The following is a 22,076-nucleotide window of genomic DNA, read 5'->3' as shown; positions in this document are numbered from 1 at the left end:
CTCGTATCTGCATCTATAAGGAAGGAAAAGCTGTTACATATACAAGACCAGTTAGTAAGATGGTTTTGTTGGTAGACTGATTGTGAATATTGAATACTGTATAGAACAATACTTGATAAATTAAAGGCAACAGTAGTATACCGCTGTTCAAAATTCATAAATCGATATAGAAAAAACAAATCCGGGTTACAAACTAAAACTGAGGGAAACGTACCAAATATAATAGAACTACGACACAACACCGAAACGTAACACACACAGAAACGAAGTATAATGTAACAATGGCCATTTTCCTGACTTGGTACTTGTTTAAAACAAAACTCACGTTTGTATTTGTAGGACGTAAAACATTGTTTTCGATAACATATACTTAAGCATTGATATGATAGCTTTTGCATATGTGTAATGAGCGAAAGTATCATAAACTACGTCAACGCATAATCATTTAAAAATATCATAGCACAAATATGTCGAACTCATTGTTTCGTGGTTTTCGGAATAAATGATTATATCTGTTTGTGTCTTATGGCTATAATATGCATTGAGGCAGAACAAATAACATCAAATTTTGAAGGAAAAAAATGTTTGTTTCAATGCGAAATCCGAAGTTATGACTACTACGCTTGTGATACACTTCGGGACTTATAGTCTTCTGCGAGGTATCAGCTGAGTGGTAAACTATGACACGATATCGTTGGTTAAATATCTCTTGTTTTCTTTAAAATAAGCAAGGTAACATTTGTTTTATGTTGTATTTGTTAACATTATTCAACACCCTTCGCCTATTTTCTTCTTCTCTGCTTCATAAACGTCCACCCTCTTTAAGGTACGACAAACGGATGCCAATGATTTTCTTCACAAAAGTTGTCTTTAAAATAAGCAAGCTACCATTTGTTTTATGCATTAAATTCATAGTCCAATTTGGAAGTCAAATCAATTAGATATTTTGCAAAATCATATTAGAACCATGTAAGAACTACTCAATATAGAAAAAAAGACTTAAGATTTATTTAAGCTTTCAAATTAAACAATATTTTCAACCGTGTGACAATATATTGTTTCCATTGCATTTTTACAGTGTTCCGAAATAAATCGAAGTTATATCTTTAACATCTCTAGCTGAAAGTCTCGGTCTGAGAATTACAATGGTCCTTTCGATAAAATCACATAATTGCAAAATTGCCAACGACCCTGTGAAGCTTTTATGAAATCGGTAATTGTTTTAACCAGCGACTTCACATTATTCTACACTTTTCGCCTCTTTTCTTCATCTCTGCTTCATAAACTTCCACCTCTTTAAGGTACGACAACGGAGGCCAACGATGTTCTTCAACATGATCTTTGTTATCTCCTTTTAACTTGGAAAAGTCTTGCCTCTTTTCAAAAGCTATGTAGTTGGAAGAAATAAAATGTAAACACCATCCAGCTAACTGGTTAGCGTTGTAAGCCTGAAATAAATTAAATTCTTAGTATACCATATTCAACTTGAACTGTCTAGACAAAAATGCACCTGATACCAGTAAATACATAGATTAATGCTTTATTTAACAACAAAATGATCGAATATATACAAGATAATTCAAAAATATAAAAAAAGGTGACACGTGATAGTCACGTGGATGGTGTGAAGCATATGTTGACTGACATATCACTATCACATGTAAGCATATACGTGACCATAATGAGTGTTATGTAAACACTTGTTATATATTACATAGGTTTAAGCAGTATAAATATTTTATTAAAATAAATATCTCTGAAGAAAACACTTAACAAATTGAGATCACTAGAATTTCGATTTATTTTTAGTGCTTATAAGAAATTGTGACCAATGAAAATAAAAGAATGTCAAGGTTTCCATTGTGAGATAGAAAATACATATAAAATAATGGCATCTTGATTTTTATAATGTCTTTATCAGCAAGAACTTCAAGCGAGCCTGCTAGGGTGATTAATATCGGTAATTCTTTATATTGGAAATTTATCTGAAATGCAATTTTCCTTTTCGTTCGTATTTCGATATGGAGTAAAAAGAAATGGGAAGTAAAACTACATTTAAGCGTATGGAACGTTTGTAAAGTTGTTCAGTTGTATAATTGAAGTTGCATGCATTTTGATGTTTAATTGATGCGGGTGGACTTGAGCACTTATACAAGACGTCATTGTCCAATATTTTCAGGTATCCAGTCTTGTTCTCAATCTTTAAAAATTATAAGGCAGTAAGATCAAATGGGAAAATATAAAAAATGCCGATAAAATTATGTATTTATAGTGTCGCTTCAAGCAATAACAATAGTAGCAATAAAAGAGTTACCTGAGCTGTGAGCAGAAGACCGATAACATCAATCTCCGCTTTTTCAATCCGTTTTGTGACACTTTTATCAACTTCTTTTGTTGTATACAATTCACACAGATCAACTAATCGAGACTGTCCATATTCATCTGCCAATACCACAATGCCAACAGAATCAGTTTCTTCGATTGGAGCATGATCTGTATACATGTATTCCAACAATGCAAGAAAACATTCCACGGAAGTGTTTGGTATTTTCACCTAAAATAAAATCAAATCAAATTCAGTTCAAAGCATGTCTACCAAATGCAATATCTATAATTTTACATGTTCTCTAAGACATTTTTTTCACTGAATATAAGAAATATCGAAAATCGAAATGTTAGCATGAAGCGCTCTTGTTAATTGGTTACTATTTAATGCATCCATTTAAAAGTTAGGAGATGTTGTAGGTTTGCCAATCAGACACTCATCGTCCAAAAATCTTAGGGCTGATAGATCTTGACCTGTTGAACATTTAACCCTATGTCAGATTTGCTCTAAATACTTCAGGTTTGAGATATAAGCCAAAAACTGCACTTGACCCCTATGTTATATTGCTAGCCATTGTGGCCATGTTTGTTGATGTATCAAAAGTTCGGATACAATTTATAAATTAAATACCATATTGAACATTCAGTTGAAGTTTGAAGGTATTTGGCCCAGTAGTTTCAGAGGAGAAGATTCTTGAAATAGTTTACGTCGACGACCACGACGACGACGGAAGACGACGGAAACCAAGTGATGGCATAAGCTCACATGGGTAGGTTGAACCTCTTTGTGTGTCTAGCAAAACATCGCGCTTAATGGCAATGTTTAAATTGCGCTATAATGACAGGAATACATGAAAAATAAATGCAAGAACACTTAGGAGATATTTTTTTTAATTCCGTCGCAGATATATGAATACTTTCGATATTCATCTTCGAAATTGAGTGCCGTGTTGTCATCATTTTCGCATAATGAATTTTTTCCCTTCGTAAGTCATCAACAATTCAATATTTTCTCACTTTTTGACTCAATTTATCTAATAAATACTCGCTAGTGCAAATAACTGTTTTTCATTGAATAATTTAATAGTTTTTCCTATTTGTTCTATGTTATGATCAATTCGCTGACTTTGTTCACTGATATATATGAAAAAATAAAGAATTTCAAATTGAATTACCTCTGTTAATATTTCATTGTCACTTTCCACAAATTTCCCACTAAACATAGCTGCCATCACAGGACATCTGGCACATAGGACCACTTTATTGGCATAGATACTCTGATCTACAATATATACATGGTTTTCAGACAATACAACAACTTTAATATATAACCTTATTTAGGTATAAATAAATTTGGTGTATTTACTGTCTTCTGATTGGTTAAAATTATTAGTTTTATTTTCAATGTTGTCAATTTTGATGGCGACACGCCCACTCTGTGTATTCATACGCCAACATGTGTGTACGTTGTTATTGTTAATATAAATAATATAAAATGTTCCTTGAGCCTTATTTTTGATAGAAATTTATTTATAATTAATGGCTATTATCTATTTTGATTTTATTGAACCATAAAACTAATTTTTGACTCTTCATATTTTACTTAATCCGCTTCGCGGATTATTCAATGTGAAGAGTCAAAGATTAGTTTTATGGTTCAATAAATTCAAAATAGATAATAGCCATTCATTAAATAATAAAATGTGCACACTTCTGATACCCTTCATATTTAAAGAGATAATTTATAATACATAGTACACCACATTTAGCATTTATTGCCGTTCATACTTAAAATGAATGAACCTTTATTTCGAATCTAAAATGTAACATACATGCATGCACATCTTGCATATTAACATAATGCATAGTTCAAATCACTAATTCGATGGCTAATTTTTTTCTAAACTAGTGTGAATTGTCTCTTTATTATAAGACATTAGTTAGTAAAGAAGGTTAATTGTCACTTCGAAACCTGTTTAAAAAATCATAATATACATTAGATTTACCTTCGACTCTAAAGATAACGTCACAGCATGATGGTTTATTAAAAAACAAGGTTTTCATTTCTTTTCCAGTCTCGTCGTTGAGATAAGTACCAATACTCGGATTCAGAAAGTCCTCTTCGTTCTCAATGTTTCTGCAAATGGTTTCCAGCATGGAAAGATTGAATATTTTTGCAACTCGGCATAGTTCCTGTACTTCTGACAAATCTTCATGAATTTCTGGAATCCTTGGAACACCTAAATATTAATAAAAACAATCCAATGAAATATATGTCTTAAAAGAATTCGATAAAAAATATATGACTTTTAAAATTTATGATTTAATCAATTATAACATTTGTTTGATGTGTTTTGAGCTTTTGATTTTGCCATTTGATTATGAACTTTCTGTTTTGAATTTTCCTCGGAGTTCGATATTTTTGTTATTTTCCCTTTTATATTCTAAAAGTTGTAAAGTCATTTTTGTGCTGACATGAATTATCATTGATATGATTATATTTATAAATTAACTGTTTACAATTAATAGCTGAATTTGGCAAAACTTTTAGGAATTTTGGTCCTCAATGCTCTTCAACTTCGTACTTTATTTGGCCTTTTTAACTTTTTTGGATTCGAGCGTCACTGATGAGTCTTTTGTAGACGAAACGCGCGTCTGACGTATATACGAAATTTAGTCCTGGTATCTATGATGAGTTTATTTAACTTTATATTGTACGTAAACATTTATCATTTTAATGAATGGCTGTTATTTATTTTGAATTTATTGAACCATAAAATTAATTTTTGACTCTTCACATTGAATAATCTGCGAAGCGGATTATGTTAAATGTGAAGAGTTAAAAATTAATTTTATGGTTCAATAAATTCAAAATAAATTATTGCCATTCATTATAAATAAATTTCTATCAAAAATAAGGCTCAAAGATGTATATTAATACGAATAACAACGTACATAGATGTTTGCGTATGAATACACAACGTTAGGGTGGGCGTGTCGCCATAAAAATTGATAACATTGAAAATAAGGCTAATTCTTTTAACCAATCAGAAGACAGTAAATACACCAAATTTATTTATATTGAAATGAAATAAACCAATAGGAAAGGAAAACACGTACTATACTGTCCGGTATAAATGTAGGTTTACCACGAGAACATACAATAATAAAATGCATTACTAAATGTGTTGGATTTGGCGGGAGCCAGTTTAGATAGATATATTTAATTTGTAAATAACACACACATAAATATTAGACGATGTGGTATAAGGGTGCCTATGAGACACTGACTCTCCATCCAAATCTGGATTGTTGCATTACTTTCTTCAGGTATTATCGAATATCAAACTGGTGTGTTTCTTTATGTCTTTATGAAGTTTAAACATAAATGTTAGCTGGTTTCTCATTTCCCAAGAAAATACGGTAGCACAAAACATGGTTATAATTTGGAAACTTAATACGTTAAATTGTACTTTATTTACCTGTGTAAATGAATTCTAGCACCCGTGCAAATGTTTTAGCAGTAATATTTGCGCTTATTTCGACTGTTGTTATCGTTGCCTTGTACTTTTCTTCGGATAGATATACTGCTGCAATGCCTTCTATTCTACCAGAGTTTAACTCTTCAAGTGATATTTGTTTATTGTCAATATTGCTAAGTTGATTCTAAAAAACGAAAATCAGAAGCATGCAAATGCTGTTTTGATTTGTTCCCATAATCATATTTTAATATGTCAATCCAATGCTAATATAGCATAAAATTTAGTAATGAACAGTAGAGTGGGGTGCTCATTTTCGCCACATCTTTCCATGTTTTCTACAGTTTATGTTCAGGCCTAAATGTTTTTGAAGTGTACTGATATTTCTATATGAAGATAACTGCAAATGCAAAATATACTTAAGCTCAAATATTTACTTAGAAATACTTCTTTGAAATCGTGTTTTTTATTCAGGAAATTGTCCGAAAATCGTTGTCCGTTTTTCGGTCATTTTCGGTAGGAGCCGCAATTTTGTCTCAGTTTAAAAAAATATTATATTTGTTATAAAAATATAATTTACGGGTACATTTCTTCCATTTCAGCCATCCTTTGAAGTTTTTACACATCAAAATCCTTAAACGGCGAAATTGTGTCCCCGGTGAAAATGAGCACCCCACTCTATCAAAATTGCAGGTATGCAGAAAAGTTGATATAATGTATATATCAGAGAATAAAGTATACATAAGAGATCCCAAAATTATTAGTTGAATCTGAACCAAGAATCGTTATATATCTGATAATTTCTCAGCTGGAATCACTTTTTACATATTGCTGTATTGCTGTATTTATTTCATTAAAAAATGAGTGAAACTGATCTTCTCGTTGGGTTGAAGACCCATTGGTGGCCTTCGACTATTTTTTTACTCTTTGGTCGGGTTGTTGCCTCTTCGACACTTTCCCAATGGACATCCTCTATTTTATTAGCAATATCTTTATATACACTTACTGTTTTGCTATTTGGCAATCCCAAGATTTGACAAAAGTATTTGGATGCAGAGCATAAAACTAATTTATGTGCCTGAAGTTTTTGTTGCCCGTCTTCAAATAAAAAAGTAACATCGGAAAATTTAGGATCCTCTAACATCTTCTGCCAATCTTCTGCAAATGTCGAAGTTTCTATTTCTATCCAAGGAGCCTTTCCTTCAATGAAGAGATTAAATATAGACCAAACTTATTATAAATGATTTGAAATAAAATACAAATTTCAGCAAAGGAGAAAAGTATGTAATAAAAAGCACATTACACAGTCAATTAACAAAATGGAAATTGCACAAAATTATGTTCAACTATATTTATTCTGTTTAATTACTAAATTTTCTTATTTTTGCTGTTATTTTGATAAAAAATTGATCTATCTGTGCCTTAATAAAATATATTTTGAATGAATTTGATCTAAGTTTATCCTTTTCAAAAGCGTAATAATAGTATGATGGAGGCTCCATTCGGATGTGATTTCATCTGACTGGGAAGGATATGATGGATAATCAGTCTCACCTACCGAGATGACATCACATAGGAGGAAAGAGTGGGTCATCTGGCATTTCTGGTGAGGGAATGTGGAACACTCTGGCAGACGATACGCACGATATTGCGTCTCAAACGGTAAGGTCATTTTTTTTACGTTTTACGGCAATAAATGATTAGTGGGGATATTTTTTTATTTCGCTTCAAATTTTTGTGTTGCACATCGAAATAGATACTTCTTAATGTTTGGTTGTATTGAATATGCATGAAATATTTCCCACTGAAAGTAATGTAAGCAACAAACAACAAAATATATCGTATTTGGGTAATGCATAAGTCTATATGAAATGAGAAGATGTAAACGGTATGATGAGTGCCAATGAGACAACCCTCTACCAAAGACTCATTTACATAAAACGTAATAAAATGCAATGTTTTCCCATTTAGATCCGAAAAAGGAAGAAGATATATATTTTGCTTTAATTAAAAAAAGTTTGTCGTGAATAACAAGTTAAACGGGTCTTGCTCATAATATTCACGTTATTTTCTTTAATAACGTAACAATTATAATTAAGAAATGAAACGATAGTCATAAAAAAAATGTTTTTTTTTTATTCATCTCATATATTTACAAGCTTTGTTTGATATGGAAAGGTATACATTCACGCTTCAGGCCCAATTTCATTTTCGGTTTCAAGTTCTAGACATATGAATCTTATTGCAGAGAGATAAAAAAAAATACAGTTTTACGCTTCTCAAGTTTGAAAATTTGAAAAAGATGATTGTTTATCCTCTCGTAATACACAACCTTTTTACAACTTCATTTAATCGAACAACCCCAGTCATCGATTTTTTTTTATACTTTGTGGTATTGTTGATATAGTATCTAACTATCAATAAAATTCTATCTGATGAAATATAAACAGAGGATTTCCAACCATAAATAGCGTCCCGAATCGACAACGTTGATGAAACGTATGAAAAACGTATAGTGGACAAACTTGCAAGACATTTAATTTCTTTGAAAACGAAGTCGTTTTGACTACGCAAAGTATCAGAAAGTATGAAGCTGTTTTGTAGAGTTAAAGTACAATTATGGAAGAGCACTAGATTTAGGATGCAACAATTCTAAAATTTCAATAAATAACGTCGCAAAATGACAGTTTATTTATAAAAAGCGGCGAATTCCGACATTGGACATCTTGCAAGAAGCCATACATTTTGATATGTGGTGTGAGTGCTGCAAAAATTCGATTTTGATATGGTCTATCTATGTACTTTTGTGAGCATAATTTACAGAAACGAAATTTCATGTAATCTTATATTTTAAAACCTATAAATTTTGATAACTTAACATTTTCCTAAATCTGACAATAATGTACACTATTTGTTTTTGCCAAAAAAATAGCGTTGGTATATACAGGAACGCATATTCAGTAATATTTTAATACTTTATATATAAAGCATATCATTCATTCAAATTTTCGCGGATAAAACACTGTTTTGAAGATCACAAACACCCCTGCTAAAGTTATTATGCGTATAGTCTGTTACGTCTGACACGCATATTTTTGACGTTTTGTCAATATGCTGTCCTTATTTTAGACTATTGTAAAATATGATAAGACAATTTGTAGTTTTTATCGGAATAGTATTTACCTGTCTAGTCAAAGAATATAAATTTTATATAACTAAACTGTTATTATGTTATAGAAAAGCTATTTATTAGTGTGGACTGATTGCTTATACGGTATTGATGCAATTAAGGGCATACGATACAGTTACAGGGGAGGTTATGACGTTGCCAACGTAAATTGTTATTTTCGCAACGTCAAACTATGACTTATCGGGAAAAGATGCAGTTTTCGACTGATTTTTATCACTCCAAGTCATTTAACTTGAAAACGAGTTCATGGACTCTTTTTTAAAATGCCATTTGGTTTGATGACGTGAGAAGATTATGTGTGCCAATTTTCATGAAAACGTCAATAGTGCAATTTTTTCAAATCTGATAAATATACAGCAAAAAAATATGTTTTTTTCCTACATTCATGAACATTTGATAAAAATGAGTTATTTCTGAATAAAAAATGTATAAATGTATTTGATACTTATAAAATACAGAAATTAAAAATTATTAAAAAAAAAACAATTTGTGTTTATCATTTTGAACAAAAAAGTTATGTCTTTCTTTCGAAAAGGAAAATCCGGCCACAAATCCGAATTTTGAGCAAATAAACAAAATTTCGACCTCATTTTACTCAAAAAGTAGCACATGAAGGTATATTTTTTTATTACATATTTGATTTAATCAGGTAAAAAATAGTCTACATGGATTTTTTTTTATCAAAATGTAAATACGGGATCAAAACTGTATCATATGCCCTTAACGTCTGAACTATAGCTACCGATAGCATCCCTGTGGATATAGGATCATCTGACTTGCCTATCGATATCATTAATGGGGATATACTATCATTTAGCTTGTTAAGATAGCATTAAACTATGGGATATACAATCATTTAGTTTGTCTATCGATAGCATCAATGGGGATATGCTTTAATCTAGCTTGCCTATCGATTACATTAATGGGGATATACGATCATTCAGCTTGCCATTAGTTATCGATAGCATTAATAGGGATATACAATCATTTAGCTTGCCGATCGATAACATCAATGGAAATAAACTATCATTAAGCTTGCCCATCGATAGCATCATTGGGGATATACTATCATTTAGCTTGCCTATCGATAGGATTAATGGGGATATACAATCATTAAGCTTGTCTATCCATAGCATCTATCGGGATATAAGATCATTTAACCTGGCCATAGTATTAATGGGGATATACGGTCATTTAGCCTGCCTATCTATAGAATCTATGGGATATGCGATCCTTAAGACTACCTATACATAGCATTAATTGAGATATACGATATTAAGACTGCCTATCGATAGCATTAATGGAGAAATATGATAATTTAGCTTGTATAGATAGCATTAAACAATGGGGATATACGATCATTTAGATTGCCTATCGATAGCATTAATGGGGATATACGATCATTTAGCTTGCCTATTGATAGCATCAATGGGTATATACGATAATTTTGCTTGCCTACCGATAGCATTAATGGGGATATACGATAACTTAGATTGCCTATCGATAGCATTAATGGGGATATACGATTATTTAGCTTGCCTATTTGTAGCATTAATGGGGATATACGATCATTTAGATTGCCTATCGATAACATCAATGGGGATATACGATAATTTGGCTTGCCTATTTATAGCATCATTGGGGATATACGATCATTTAGATTGCCTATCAATAGCATTAATGGGCAGATACGATCTATTAGCTTGCCTATCGATATCATCAATGGGGATATACGATAATTTTGCTTTCCTACCGATAGCATTAATGGAGATATACGATAACTTAGATTGTCTATCGAAAGCATGAATGGGAATATACGATTATTTAGCTTGTCTATCGAAAGCATTAATCGGGATATACGATAATTTAGCTTGCCTATCGATACCATTAATGGGGATATACGATCATTTAGCTTGCCTATCGATAGCATAAATGGGGTTAACAATCATTTAGCTTGTCTATCGAAAGCATTAACGGGGATATAAGTTTATCTGACTTACCAGCTGGAGGCATCACTGGAGGGATGGGATCATCTGGTTTCTTCTTCTTGAAAATTCCAAATGGCGATTTAGATTTTGTCTTTTTTCGGCTTCCCGCTATTCCACATCGAATCTGGTCGAGAGAAAAAAAATATACTTAAGTTGTATTAGTTTTTTTGTCAAATTTTGTTACAATATTTTGTTCGGTCGCAACAAGCGGTAGTTTAAGTTAATGCTTCAAAAACTGTTTTTCTACTTTTTTTAATTTGATTTTTTAATATGATAATCATCTATTTAAAATCATCATATCAATTTAAGGTCACCTATATAAGAAAAGAATAACAAAGATATAAAACTTATTGCATATGAATGAATGAATTCTTTATTTGCAAAGCAGTAGTTACATGCTATAGCAACACAAACATATTTACATTGTGACACACAATAAACAACAGAGAACAATATAATAAGATATTACAATAGAAAAATTATCAACTTATTAGATGTGATCTAATCTGCCAGGCAGATTTCAAATAATTACATAATTTTGTAACATATGTTAACTTACTGCGCTATCAAAACAATGTTTCAAACCATCTTGTGTTAGTGCACTGGTCTCATAATATTCTAACCCAGCTTCTTTTGCAACTTTTTCTATTTCTGTACGAGGAACACATTCATCTGGATTTGAAGCACGCAAATCTGTAAAAAAAAATGTTAAATAAACTTATACAATTAAAAATTTTAAAAATTTCCGTTACAAGATAATATTATGCATCAAATATTCAGGGCCTTAAACTATCAAATTCATCTTTGATGATAAAAAATGAAAAATTCATGTATTTTTGGGTTCAATCATAAATGAAAGTGAAATTAATAATCATTCGCTTTAAGCAGACATTTTGGGTCAATTTTCTCAAAATAAACTAAGAAACATCGCTGATGTATTATTCACTTGCAAGTGATTTATTCGAACTTATTTAATCCGTATTCATGTGACCTTCAATTTAACCCCTCAGCTGGAGATGGGTTATCCATTGATTCAGCTATTGAAAGTAAATGCATGTGTACATTGAAAGTGAAAGAAGAATGAAAGACTTAGTTTACTGAATTTATCCACAACAAAACCATTCTTATACAGTAAGAATGATGATAAATATACATTTGAGCTTACAAGATGAAACCAAATAGACGCGGCCGCTTTTTATATATATATTCATGGAAAATGACCGTAGACAGTCTTTGGAGGTCATTTCGATGGATACTTAAATTACGTCTAGACAAATTACACAAAAAATGCTGATAATTGGTATCGAGTTTATGTATTAGTAATGGTTTATTTTAAAAAAAATTGTAATAAAAATATACGTTACTATGTTATAAATCTGATTTGAAAATTTGGATCAAATCGGTGAAGATGAATTCGACAGCTAATGCCCCTAGCTGAAATAAGTCGTGCATCATGAGGATAATAGATAATACCACTTTGGGAAAACAATTTTAAAACCGTGCTCACAACTAATGTTTTAACAAAAAAGACTTAAGTTGTCCACCTAACCTCATTTCCTTATCCCAGTTACTTTTATAATATGCAGCATGTTTTACCAAGATCAATTTTTGCTTTCCTCTTGTTTTGATTTTCTTGAATTGTGTGCATCACGTTATATCTGAGTACAAAGTCAAACAAACAGGTTTGATTTGGCTAGTTTTAAAAAGTAAAAGAGCAAAAATATCGAACTCCAACGAAATCCTTTTTCAAATGGCTAAATTAAAATCTCAAACACATCAATCGATGGAAAACAACTGTCATATTCCTGACCTGATAGAGGCATTTCCTTATGTAGGAAATCAATATAATGCTACAATTATAATATAACCTTCAGCTTGTTTGTATTAAAGTTGCCGATTGTTTAGAATTGTTTTAATGTGTTGTTAACAATCTTCAATTTATGGGAGATTTTAAACACAAGGTCGTAGCAGTTCTTTATATATGACCAAATGAGAGAAAAAAAATACATTTCGAAGAATGTAAACAGAAAGACAACGAAAAATAAAAAGTATTTGCTTACCTGACTTGCAACCAACCAGAACTCTAGGACAGTCTGGGATGTAATGATCTATTTCGGGAATCCACCTTGATGTTATATTTTCTAGTGAATCTGTTCCAGAAATGGAGAAACAAAGCAAAACTATATCTGTTTGTGGATATGAAAGAGGACGAAGTCGGTCATAATCTTCCTGGAAAAATCAAGACAAACCAATTAGAAATGAAACAGAATACGCAAAATACAGAGCTTCCGGTTAAAAATACAGAGCATCCGGTTAAAAATGTAAATAAATATAGGAAGATGTGGAATGAGTGCCTATGAGACAACTCTCCATCCAACTGGCAAGCTACAATATATAAAAGTTTAATCATTATAGGTCAATGTACGGTCTTCAACACTGAGCCTAGGGTCACATCGTAATACTTTTGAGTATTATTCAAAACGAAAAGACACTGAATAGATCTTAAATTTAAAACAAAATAAAACGTTTAATACATTTTACGACGTTAAAGACAATAATAAAGCGAGGGCATTATTTCATCTGCAGAAATTAAAGGCAAAAAGTAGATGACGGTTTTTTCACATTTCATCTTCTTATGGTAGTATTTTATATATAGTTAAAAGATCAGAAAATGAGTTTTTAATTTGAAAGTTTGACTCTAAAAAGGAGTCATTGATGTAGTTTATTGTTAGACTGTTGTTGTTCCATCATTGCGCCTGTGAGTTTTTTTGTGAAAAAGAATTCCGCTTCTGAATGAAGAATATACCTAGATCTAATGACTTTCCTGATCGTTTATGCCAATAGGATACAGGTAAGTGCCCTTCCTGATCCCTGCTATTTTCTGATTCTTTAATAGCGACATGATAGAACTAATTGCTGTTTCTGGTCTTGTATTGGACGTTATGATAGAGCTAATTGCTGTTTCTGGTCTTGTATTGGACGTTGTGATAGAGCTAATTGCTGTTTCCTGGTCTTATATTGAACGTTATGATAGAGCTAATTGCTGTTCCTGGTCTTGTATTGAACGTAATGATAGAGCTAATTGCTGTTCCTGGTCTTGTATTGAACGTTATGATAGAGATAAATTGCTTTTCCAGATATTTTTAATCGTTATGATAGAGCTGATATGTATCATAGCGTTATGATAGAGCTAATTGCTGTTTCCTGGTCTTGTATTGAACGCTCTAGCTAATTACTGTTTCCTGGTCTTGTATTGAACGCTCTAGCTAATTGCTGTTCCTGGTCTTATATTGAACGCTATGATCGAGCTAATTGCTATTCCCGAACGAAGTTTTGTTGCACGAATTGTTATTCCACGGATAGAAGTTAAAACAGGGTGGCTTGATATTGCAATAATCTAGTACTGAAATTGTGCGGATACCGGATTTTCGTCAGTTGTTGCCTTTTGGTTTGATACGTCGGTTCTTACTGTCTTATTTTATACTTTGGTGGTATAGAGCTTGATAAATCGTATAGACACTACTTTTTAAGTGGAGACTTTTGTTTAACTTCTTGGTGACTTATTTTTGTTAGTCTTAAGGAACTATCTCATAGACGTATATATGCATCATCTATTTTTATATTCCTGCAATTCATAATGAAGTAATGAGCCGTACATGACTTTAACTTGTTAAAACTAGATTAAGATAAAACTGTTAATTACAGGTACAAATAAGACAATTAAATGTGAAAAAATACAGACCTGACCAGCAGTATCCCATAATCCGATGCAGACAGGTTTTTCATCGATCATAATATTTGTACTGTAGTTGTCAAAAATCGTTGGAACATAATCACCCGGGAAAGCATTAGTTGTATAAGATATCAAAAGACAACTTTTACCAACAGCACCATCTCCTAGAACTAGAAGTTTTATATTCTGCATTGCAATCTGTAAAAGAATGTAATAAGACTTAAAAATAGCAACATCAAACGGATATGGTAAAAAATATCCAACGCTCTGTTATGAAACAGTAATTGATGCAGCTGCATGAGCAATGCTATTTTAAAACTTGTTTTGAATTAATTATACACCTAGTCGCTAACGGTTCTATATAACACTACCCAGAGGCTTCAACCAGTTTATATTCGGTTTGAGTGTTTCTTCATCAGGATTGATCCTCCAGTCGTGCTTGCTTTTTGTGACTCGCTTAGACTTCGGGACCACAATAAAACTACAAAAAGGCCATCCGTTGTCGGAGCAATCCTTTTGAAACTTGCAGGGGAATAAAAAAAATGCAGTCAGGCGTAAGATCAATTTCAGAACAAAGTCATGTAGCTTTCATAAAGCAGGATAATCTAATATAAAGATTAATGTGCCATGCTGACATGCTTTCTTCCCTTCGATTTTTGTATGAAGATACCAAAAGGGTGACATCAAAACATATAAACCAAAATTTAGACAAAATCACGATTTAACAAAAAATAAGGAAAACAAACGATAGTATACTGAACACTGCAATTTAAATTATGCTACTTTTGCCCGTACAAATCGACTGCTATATACATTGTCATCGATGACAAGTCATAATGCTATCCAAGATTTACAGATATTACATCAATTTAACGGTTCAAACACTTCCTTGTAACAAGCAATGGCCTGCTATGCAATCCAACTTTTTGGGATTTTGTTACTGATTTGTTGATTATTTGCCTAACAATTTTGTCGAATGTGAATTATTCATGAAATTTATAGGGAGGAAAAACAAAATTTAAAAAGATTGTTTTGTACATGTTGAAAAGGATTGATTGTTGTTTGTCTAATTTCCTGTGGAAAGAAATATTTTACATACATTACAACAAGTTTATATGTTTGTTATGTAAAAGGCTCCCTAGTCCTGTTCCAATAACGAGTTGTGGCATGCAAACATCGTGGCACTCTAGCATGCATCTGACCTATATCAGTGTATAGGGTTCTGCAATAACTATTTAAAATTTAAATAGTGATACAATGATAATTTAAAATCAAACTATATTTATATATACATGTAAATATATATATAAGTCCACTGACCATTACACGCACAGGGTGTTGTGTGTAATAAAAAGCAATTTACAGGATGTTATTTACTTACATTATTATAATCATATTCTTTATTAGTAGCCTGTATATGACTGAAATGGGCTATTCTTGCGAATTTCTCACATAAACATTTTCCTTTGTAGTATTGTATTGAGCTGCTATATCTTACTAATTTTTCACATTATCTTGTTGTTCCTCATTTAGAAGTAAAGGTGATCTACATAAGGTATTTCGCACAAAATCATGAAGTAGAGGTGTCGATCCTTCATAACCTTTAAACAATTAGTGTGTACAAAGAAAAAAGTGCTCAATTGATATATTATAGGAGCCTAGCCTCATACATTTGCAAACAACTACAATTCCGGTGTAACATATAATTTTCAGAGGGAATCACTGAAGCATGACTGGAGCGGGGCCGTTAGTGGACCACCACTTATGAAAAATTCTGGATCCGCCACTATGCGGTAACAAATTACGAATTGTACTGAGCTGCTATTTTCCTCCCCCTACTCCACTAATGGAATTGTAATTCCTTGCTCCACTCTATCGGGGAAGTCAATGTTCACGTCATAGATTAAGAACATTTATTATGGTTACACAACGCATCAATATATTTACGATCATTCGAAATCGATTTTTTGAAAATAATAATAGATACAATTTAAAAATCAGTATTAATTCTTACCTGACGTATTTGATATCCGTCGTTAAAAAGAATGAATCAAATTTTCTGCATAAAACTGATTTTACAAATTATATATACCATAGGATTCTAATAATAGTTAGTCACTAACAAGATCTATTTATGACAACCAATGAAAAGTTCTCTATAAATAAACAATAAAATAAACGGTATTAAGGTCAGCGAAAAGATCTATACCAGTTGAAATAAAATAAGAAACATTCCCCAAAGTCAAATAAATGAAATCATTAATTCAGGAACATATTATAGGACAATGCCACATATAGTGTTTTGTTTCTTAAACGAAAAAAAAACAACATTGAAGTTCAGTCCTATGATTGTCTTATATATCACTTAATATATATTAACCTTTATAACCACTGTTAACTACTATTTCGAAAGACAGACATTTATGCTGAAGATTTATAAAATGTAAGACATCAAAAGACATGTTTTTCAAAAACGATATCAAAATGAAAAATGCAAAAACAACTTAAATTTCACAGATAATTATTAATTTCATAAAATTAAGAGTTACACATAAATAAATCAGTAATTAAAATCAGTCCTCTATACATGTATCGTAGTTTTAAAAAGGGGGTTTAAAGCAGGAGTTTGGTTTAAATTTAAAACTAAGCATTAAAACACTGATAAGCATGTATGTGCATGTGTATTCATCTGACTGGTCAAGGGAAACACCCTTTGCATGAATAATTCACATTTTTGTATGTGAGAAACATTTTAGAGTCTGTTAAGAACATATAGATTTCTTTTTATGTTTTAACGTCTGAAGCGCTTATCTTGAAAATCTGTAACTGTTACACATATATTTTTGTGAAATGTTGTAACCAAAGAGCAGCAAACAGTCCAATGCCACACCTATGGGTCTTCAACTGCCCCCTGAACAATTATGTATACTGGTTCAGCTAATCTGAGACTACTATAATGTGTTATAGTAGTCTCAGAGCTAATGAACAACATACTAAGTCCGAAAAATTTAAATGAACCAAAAAACATACAGGAGTTACAAAGACTAGCGGTTCCCGATTAATAACAGGCCCAAAATGCTGGGTGGGTTAACATATTTTTGAGATCTCAACCCTCCCCACTACCACTAGCCAATTTGGAATAAAAAAAACACAGTAATACGCACAGTAAAATACAGTGCAAAAGAAGTCCCGAGGCTGATGTTAGAATAGGTAACAGATGAAAATAAGCACACTGACAATAATCAAACTACTTCAACAAGTCTACTAGCAGTAACTGACCTGTCAGCTCCAGACCCACTGGGGTTAAGCTGATGACCGTAACTGCATTCACGGTCATCCCAAGATGTCGGATAAAAAATTAGGTCAGTAGCTGTATTGTCTGTTAAAGTGTTTCTATATCATTTTCTTTACAAAACATACATTGGTACGATGTAAATGTATAAAAAGTTCACATGGAAATCACAAATTACTACTGAGAAATGTGTATGAAAGAGGAAATTGGATTTGAAAAAATCGCTAAGATGACCGTAAATCATCATCAAAATATTTTCAAGATGACCGTAACATATAAACAAGGACGACCGTGATTGGTAAAAAGATGACCGTCATTTTTAAAGGATGACCGTAATTAATAAAAGATGACTGTCAATTTAAAAAAAATATCCGTATTTGTATTACCTTTTTTGTATCAAATAATTAATCGTGTTGCAATTGGTATAAAACGAATTTATTACAGAGTAATATCCTATGCTATAGGTAGAAGAAAATAAGATGTGCTTCAAATACATACATTACTTCACCATATGAAGCTTCCAAATACAAGCCAGTAGATTTTTTTTTATTTCTTGGATTCCTTTTAATATAATTACATTAGATATATATAAAAAAAAAAGAAGATGTTGTATGATTGCCAATGAGACAACTGTCCACAATAGACCAAAATGACACAGACATTAACAACTATAGGTCACCGTACGGCCTTCATCAATGAAGCTTCCGCGCTTCATACAAAATGTACTTCGGTCAACGCTTTCACACCCCAATGAAGTTACAAAAAGAAGCATTCAATTCTTAAATAATAGATTCACCTTTTTAAAATGCCAATGTATGTACATCCATTGATATTATATCGTTTCAACTACCATTGCAAATGTTCTTTATTTCAGATGGTACGAATAGCGTATAACAAGGGGAACCTTGTCAAATTGCATAAACAGAAATGTAATAACATATCAAGACAAATTAAGGCTTTAATCTGCTTCCTCTGGAACCATACACATGGGCTCGATGGTTTTTTTTTCTTTCTTAAATTTTTCATCGTAATGCTGTCAATTTGTATTAAAATTTTAATGTCCTCATGTTACTATCATTGTCATTAACTCAAAATACGGCAAATAGTTAAAAAAAGAAATTGATTAAACATATTTATATCCGCTCCCCAAGCCCCTATTGAGACAAACTCAACAAAAAGCTATGAATACCAATACGGATTTTTCTTAGAATTGACGGTCATCCTTTAAAAGTTACGGTCATCCTTTATAAATTACGGTCATCTTTAACCAATTACGGTCACCCTTGTTATGAATCGCTGATCCTGTTACGGACATCTCGATTATGATTTATGGTCATCTCAGTGATTTTTTCAAATCCAATTTTCTCTTTCATACACATTTCTGTGTAGTAATTTGTGATTTCCGTGTGAATATTTTATAAATTTACATCGTACAAATGTATGCTTAGTAAAGAAAATGATATAAAAACACTTTAACAGACAATACAGATACTGACCTAATTTTTCATCCGACATCTTGGGATGACCGTGAATGCAGTTACGGTCATCAGCTTTACCCCAGTGAGACTTTTTAAACTGCTTGAAAGATTCATCTTGATATTAAAATCAAGCACAATCCTTTCCGCTAGGGCTTTATTATCATACCCACCATAAAATATACAACAAGAACATAAGCCGTATCATTCAAACTAGTTTGAGACTAAATAACTTTTCATTTCCGATACAAAGACCCCACGAGTGAACCAATACTTTAGTCTACTTCCAAAATATGACATCATTATGGTGACTTGAGTAACACCGGTATCACTCAGATTACAATTCTACCTTGACAGGTAAGTTTGTATTTAGCCTATAAAATACTTATTTAGCCTTGAGAATTGAAAGGTCAGTTTATCCCATTCATACAATAGAAGTTGATAAATTTGGCTTCATGCCATTTACCTTGTCCAAAATTAAGGTCACTTTATTGTTATTGTGATGTTGTTAAAGTACAAAAGAACCCTATATTCTGACCAATGCTTAAAACTTTGTGCATCTTGATTTAATTGCTAAAAATCTGTTAATGTTGAATTTTTTGGGATATTTTTTGGCCTTTTACTAGCATATTTCTTTACATGGTAGTTTTTTTCTAGATATAAAAAAAAAATATCTGCTTGACTTTATAGAAATAGACTATCCTTGCATTACACTGTCTTGTTTTTTGTTTACACCATATCTGAGATTATTATTCTGTTATTTAGTTGCAAAATATTTTAAATGAGAGCTGACATTTTTTCTATCTTTAAATGTTAAGATAATCATAATGTGAACAAGAATTAAGAAAACATCTTGCTCCCCAAAAAACATCATCAACCAGGATATAAAATTCCAAATATTAATTTATTATACTTATATCAGTTGAAATCTCAAGCCACTGTTTTGCATGTTAACAATGTAGGTCATGTCCCAACAGAAATCCATAAATATGACAGTACAATGTACTCTTAGCACAAACACATAAGGTCACTGTGAAATAGACATCTAAGGCAATAAACAGTCAGTTATACCAAACCAGTTTGACTAGAGGTCTAGTTTAAAACCAGTTTGACTAGATGTGTTCTATATTTTGACAATGTAAATGACATGAGGACCTGCATGGGTTTTTTTAATATCTGTATTCTTTAAATTTTTCGGACATTTTTCTTTTAATAGCCTTAAAAATAACTCATTCTGTAAAATTCTCATGAAAAGGATTTTACTATTTAGTCTTTGTGTTACATGATTATTTATCAATTCTGTACTTTGATCATTATATTATCAGTATTGCATTACAGTTAGCTAAGTAACCTTTTTATTTTGCACAGATATTCTTTATGCTTTTACACCCCATTAAATTATTCTCTATTCTCTATTTATTTGTTGCTATTACATGTGTATTCTCTATTCTGTAAACCCCATTCTGACCCTTATAGGTAAACTTCTATTGTATGAATGGGATAAATTGACCTTTCAATTCTCAAGGCTAAATAAGTATTGTATAGGCTAAATACAAACTTTATACCTGTCAAAGTAGAATTGTAATCCGAGTGATACCGGTGTTACTCAAGTCACCATAATTATCTGACAGTATCGTAACTAAATACCTTCTGAATGAGTCCGTTTAAAATTTAGGTTAGGTTTCGGGGTGAATTACGACATTGTCATGCTTTGTAGAGAATATTACCATAAAAGATGGGATGTGAAATACCTGAACGTATAAAACGTCTGCACGTTGATTTATATTTACGAACGATGTCCTTGCTTGTACCGATGATAATATAAAGTAAGTGTTTTGTGGTATTGAAAACCCTGGTGTAAAAAACTGCTTATTATAAATTCAAAATAAAAGGTGAAGCGGACTGCGTGGAACCTTCTAAGAATCTCCTGTCAGACCCTGACCTTGATGTATATAATCTTGAATGCGAAAGGCTTTGAGAGTCTTTAATTTCGACTAAACAAACATAATCAATGATTCCCTAATAAAAGCAAATGGTCCGAGGAAACTTATTTCGTAGTGCATTCCTTTAAGTCAATAAATGAAAATTTAAAAAATCCAACCGGCGCTTTCTCAATATTTTATAGTGTTGTACAACTTTTGGGACAAATTATATCAAAATTATAGAAAACTTCATCGGATCTAACTCAAAATATGGACAGTTTTTTGTTAAGGGGGTCTTGAAATCTCTCGACAGCTTCCGATATGATAATTCTTAACCTTTTTCAGTTGGACCAAATCACTACTTTACTTTAAAATTCATGAATAAATTTTTTTTAAGTGTCATTTTACCCCTTTCTTGCTATTTGAGGCATAAAACATAAAATAAATTTGGAAAGAGTATAAAAAAATAATTGGCAAGCAACACACTGTCCACACTAATGACGATAACTTGCAATCCGACCAAATATTCAGAAATGTGGAACATATTTGGTTCTTTTCTATATATATGATTATCTCGTGCAATGATCTGCATTGTTTCAGTTTACTATTTTTAAGTCAGACATAAGTCTCGGTTTTCCCCCTGGTACTTACAAACAAAAAATGCACAACACC

The 22,076-nt window shown here is 31.7% G+C and overlaps 1 protein-coding gene across 2 annotated transcripts; it reads right to left on the bottom strand.

Moving 5' to 3' along the window:
- Window positions 1-984: 984 nt before the first annotated feature.
- Window positions 985-20,414, bottom strand: LOC139513122 (rho-related protein racA-like). 2 transcript variants are annotated; one of them, XM_071301345.1, is made up of 11 exons: window positions 20,396-20,414; window positions 14,725-14,913; window positions 13,043-13,211; window positions 11,542-11,675; window positions 10,995-11,106; window positions 6,811-7,004; window positions 5,808-5,991; window positions 4,332-4,565; window positions 3,501-3,607; window positions 2,315-2,554; window positions 985-1,448 (listed from the first exon to the last, which is right to left on the bottom strand). In XM_071301345.1, the coding sequence occupies exons 2-11, from the start codon at window positions 14,905-14,907 to the stop codon at window positions 1,236-1,238; spliced, it is 1,770 nt and encodes a 589-aa protein (XP_071157446.1). In that variant the 5' UTR covers window positions 14,908-14,913; window positions 20,396-20,414; the 3' UTR covers window positions 985-1,235. The 2 variants fall into 2 exon arrangements, with proteins under 2 accessions (XP_071157446.1, XP_071157445.1); XM_071301344.1 differs by lacking the exon at window positions 20,396-20,414 and adding an exon at window positions 16,730-16,845.
- Between the last annotated feature and the right edge of the window lie 1,662 nt (window positions 20,415-22,076).

The sequence above is a fragment of the Mytilus edulis genome, chromosome 2 (assembly GCF_963676685.1).
Source record: "Mytilus edulis chromosome 2, xbMytEdul2.2, whole genome shotgun sequence".
In the NCBI taxonomy this organism is placed as follows: Eukaryota; Metazoa; Mollusca; class Bivalvia; order Mytilida; family Mytilidae; genus Mytilus; species Mytilus edulis.
The sequence above is the reverse complement of the archived record's forward strand: the minus strand, read 5'-3'. Positions and strand labels throughout refer to the sequence as shown.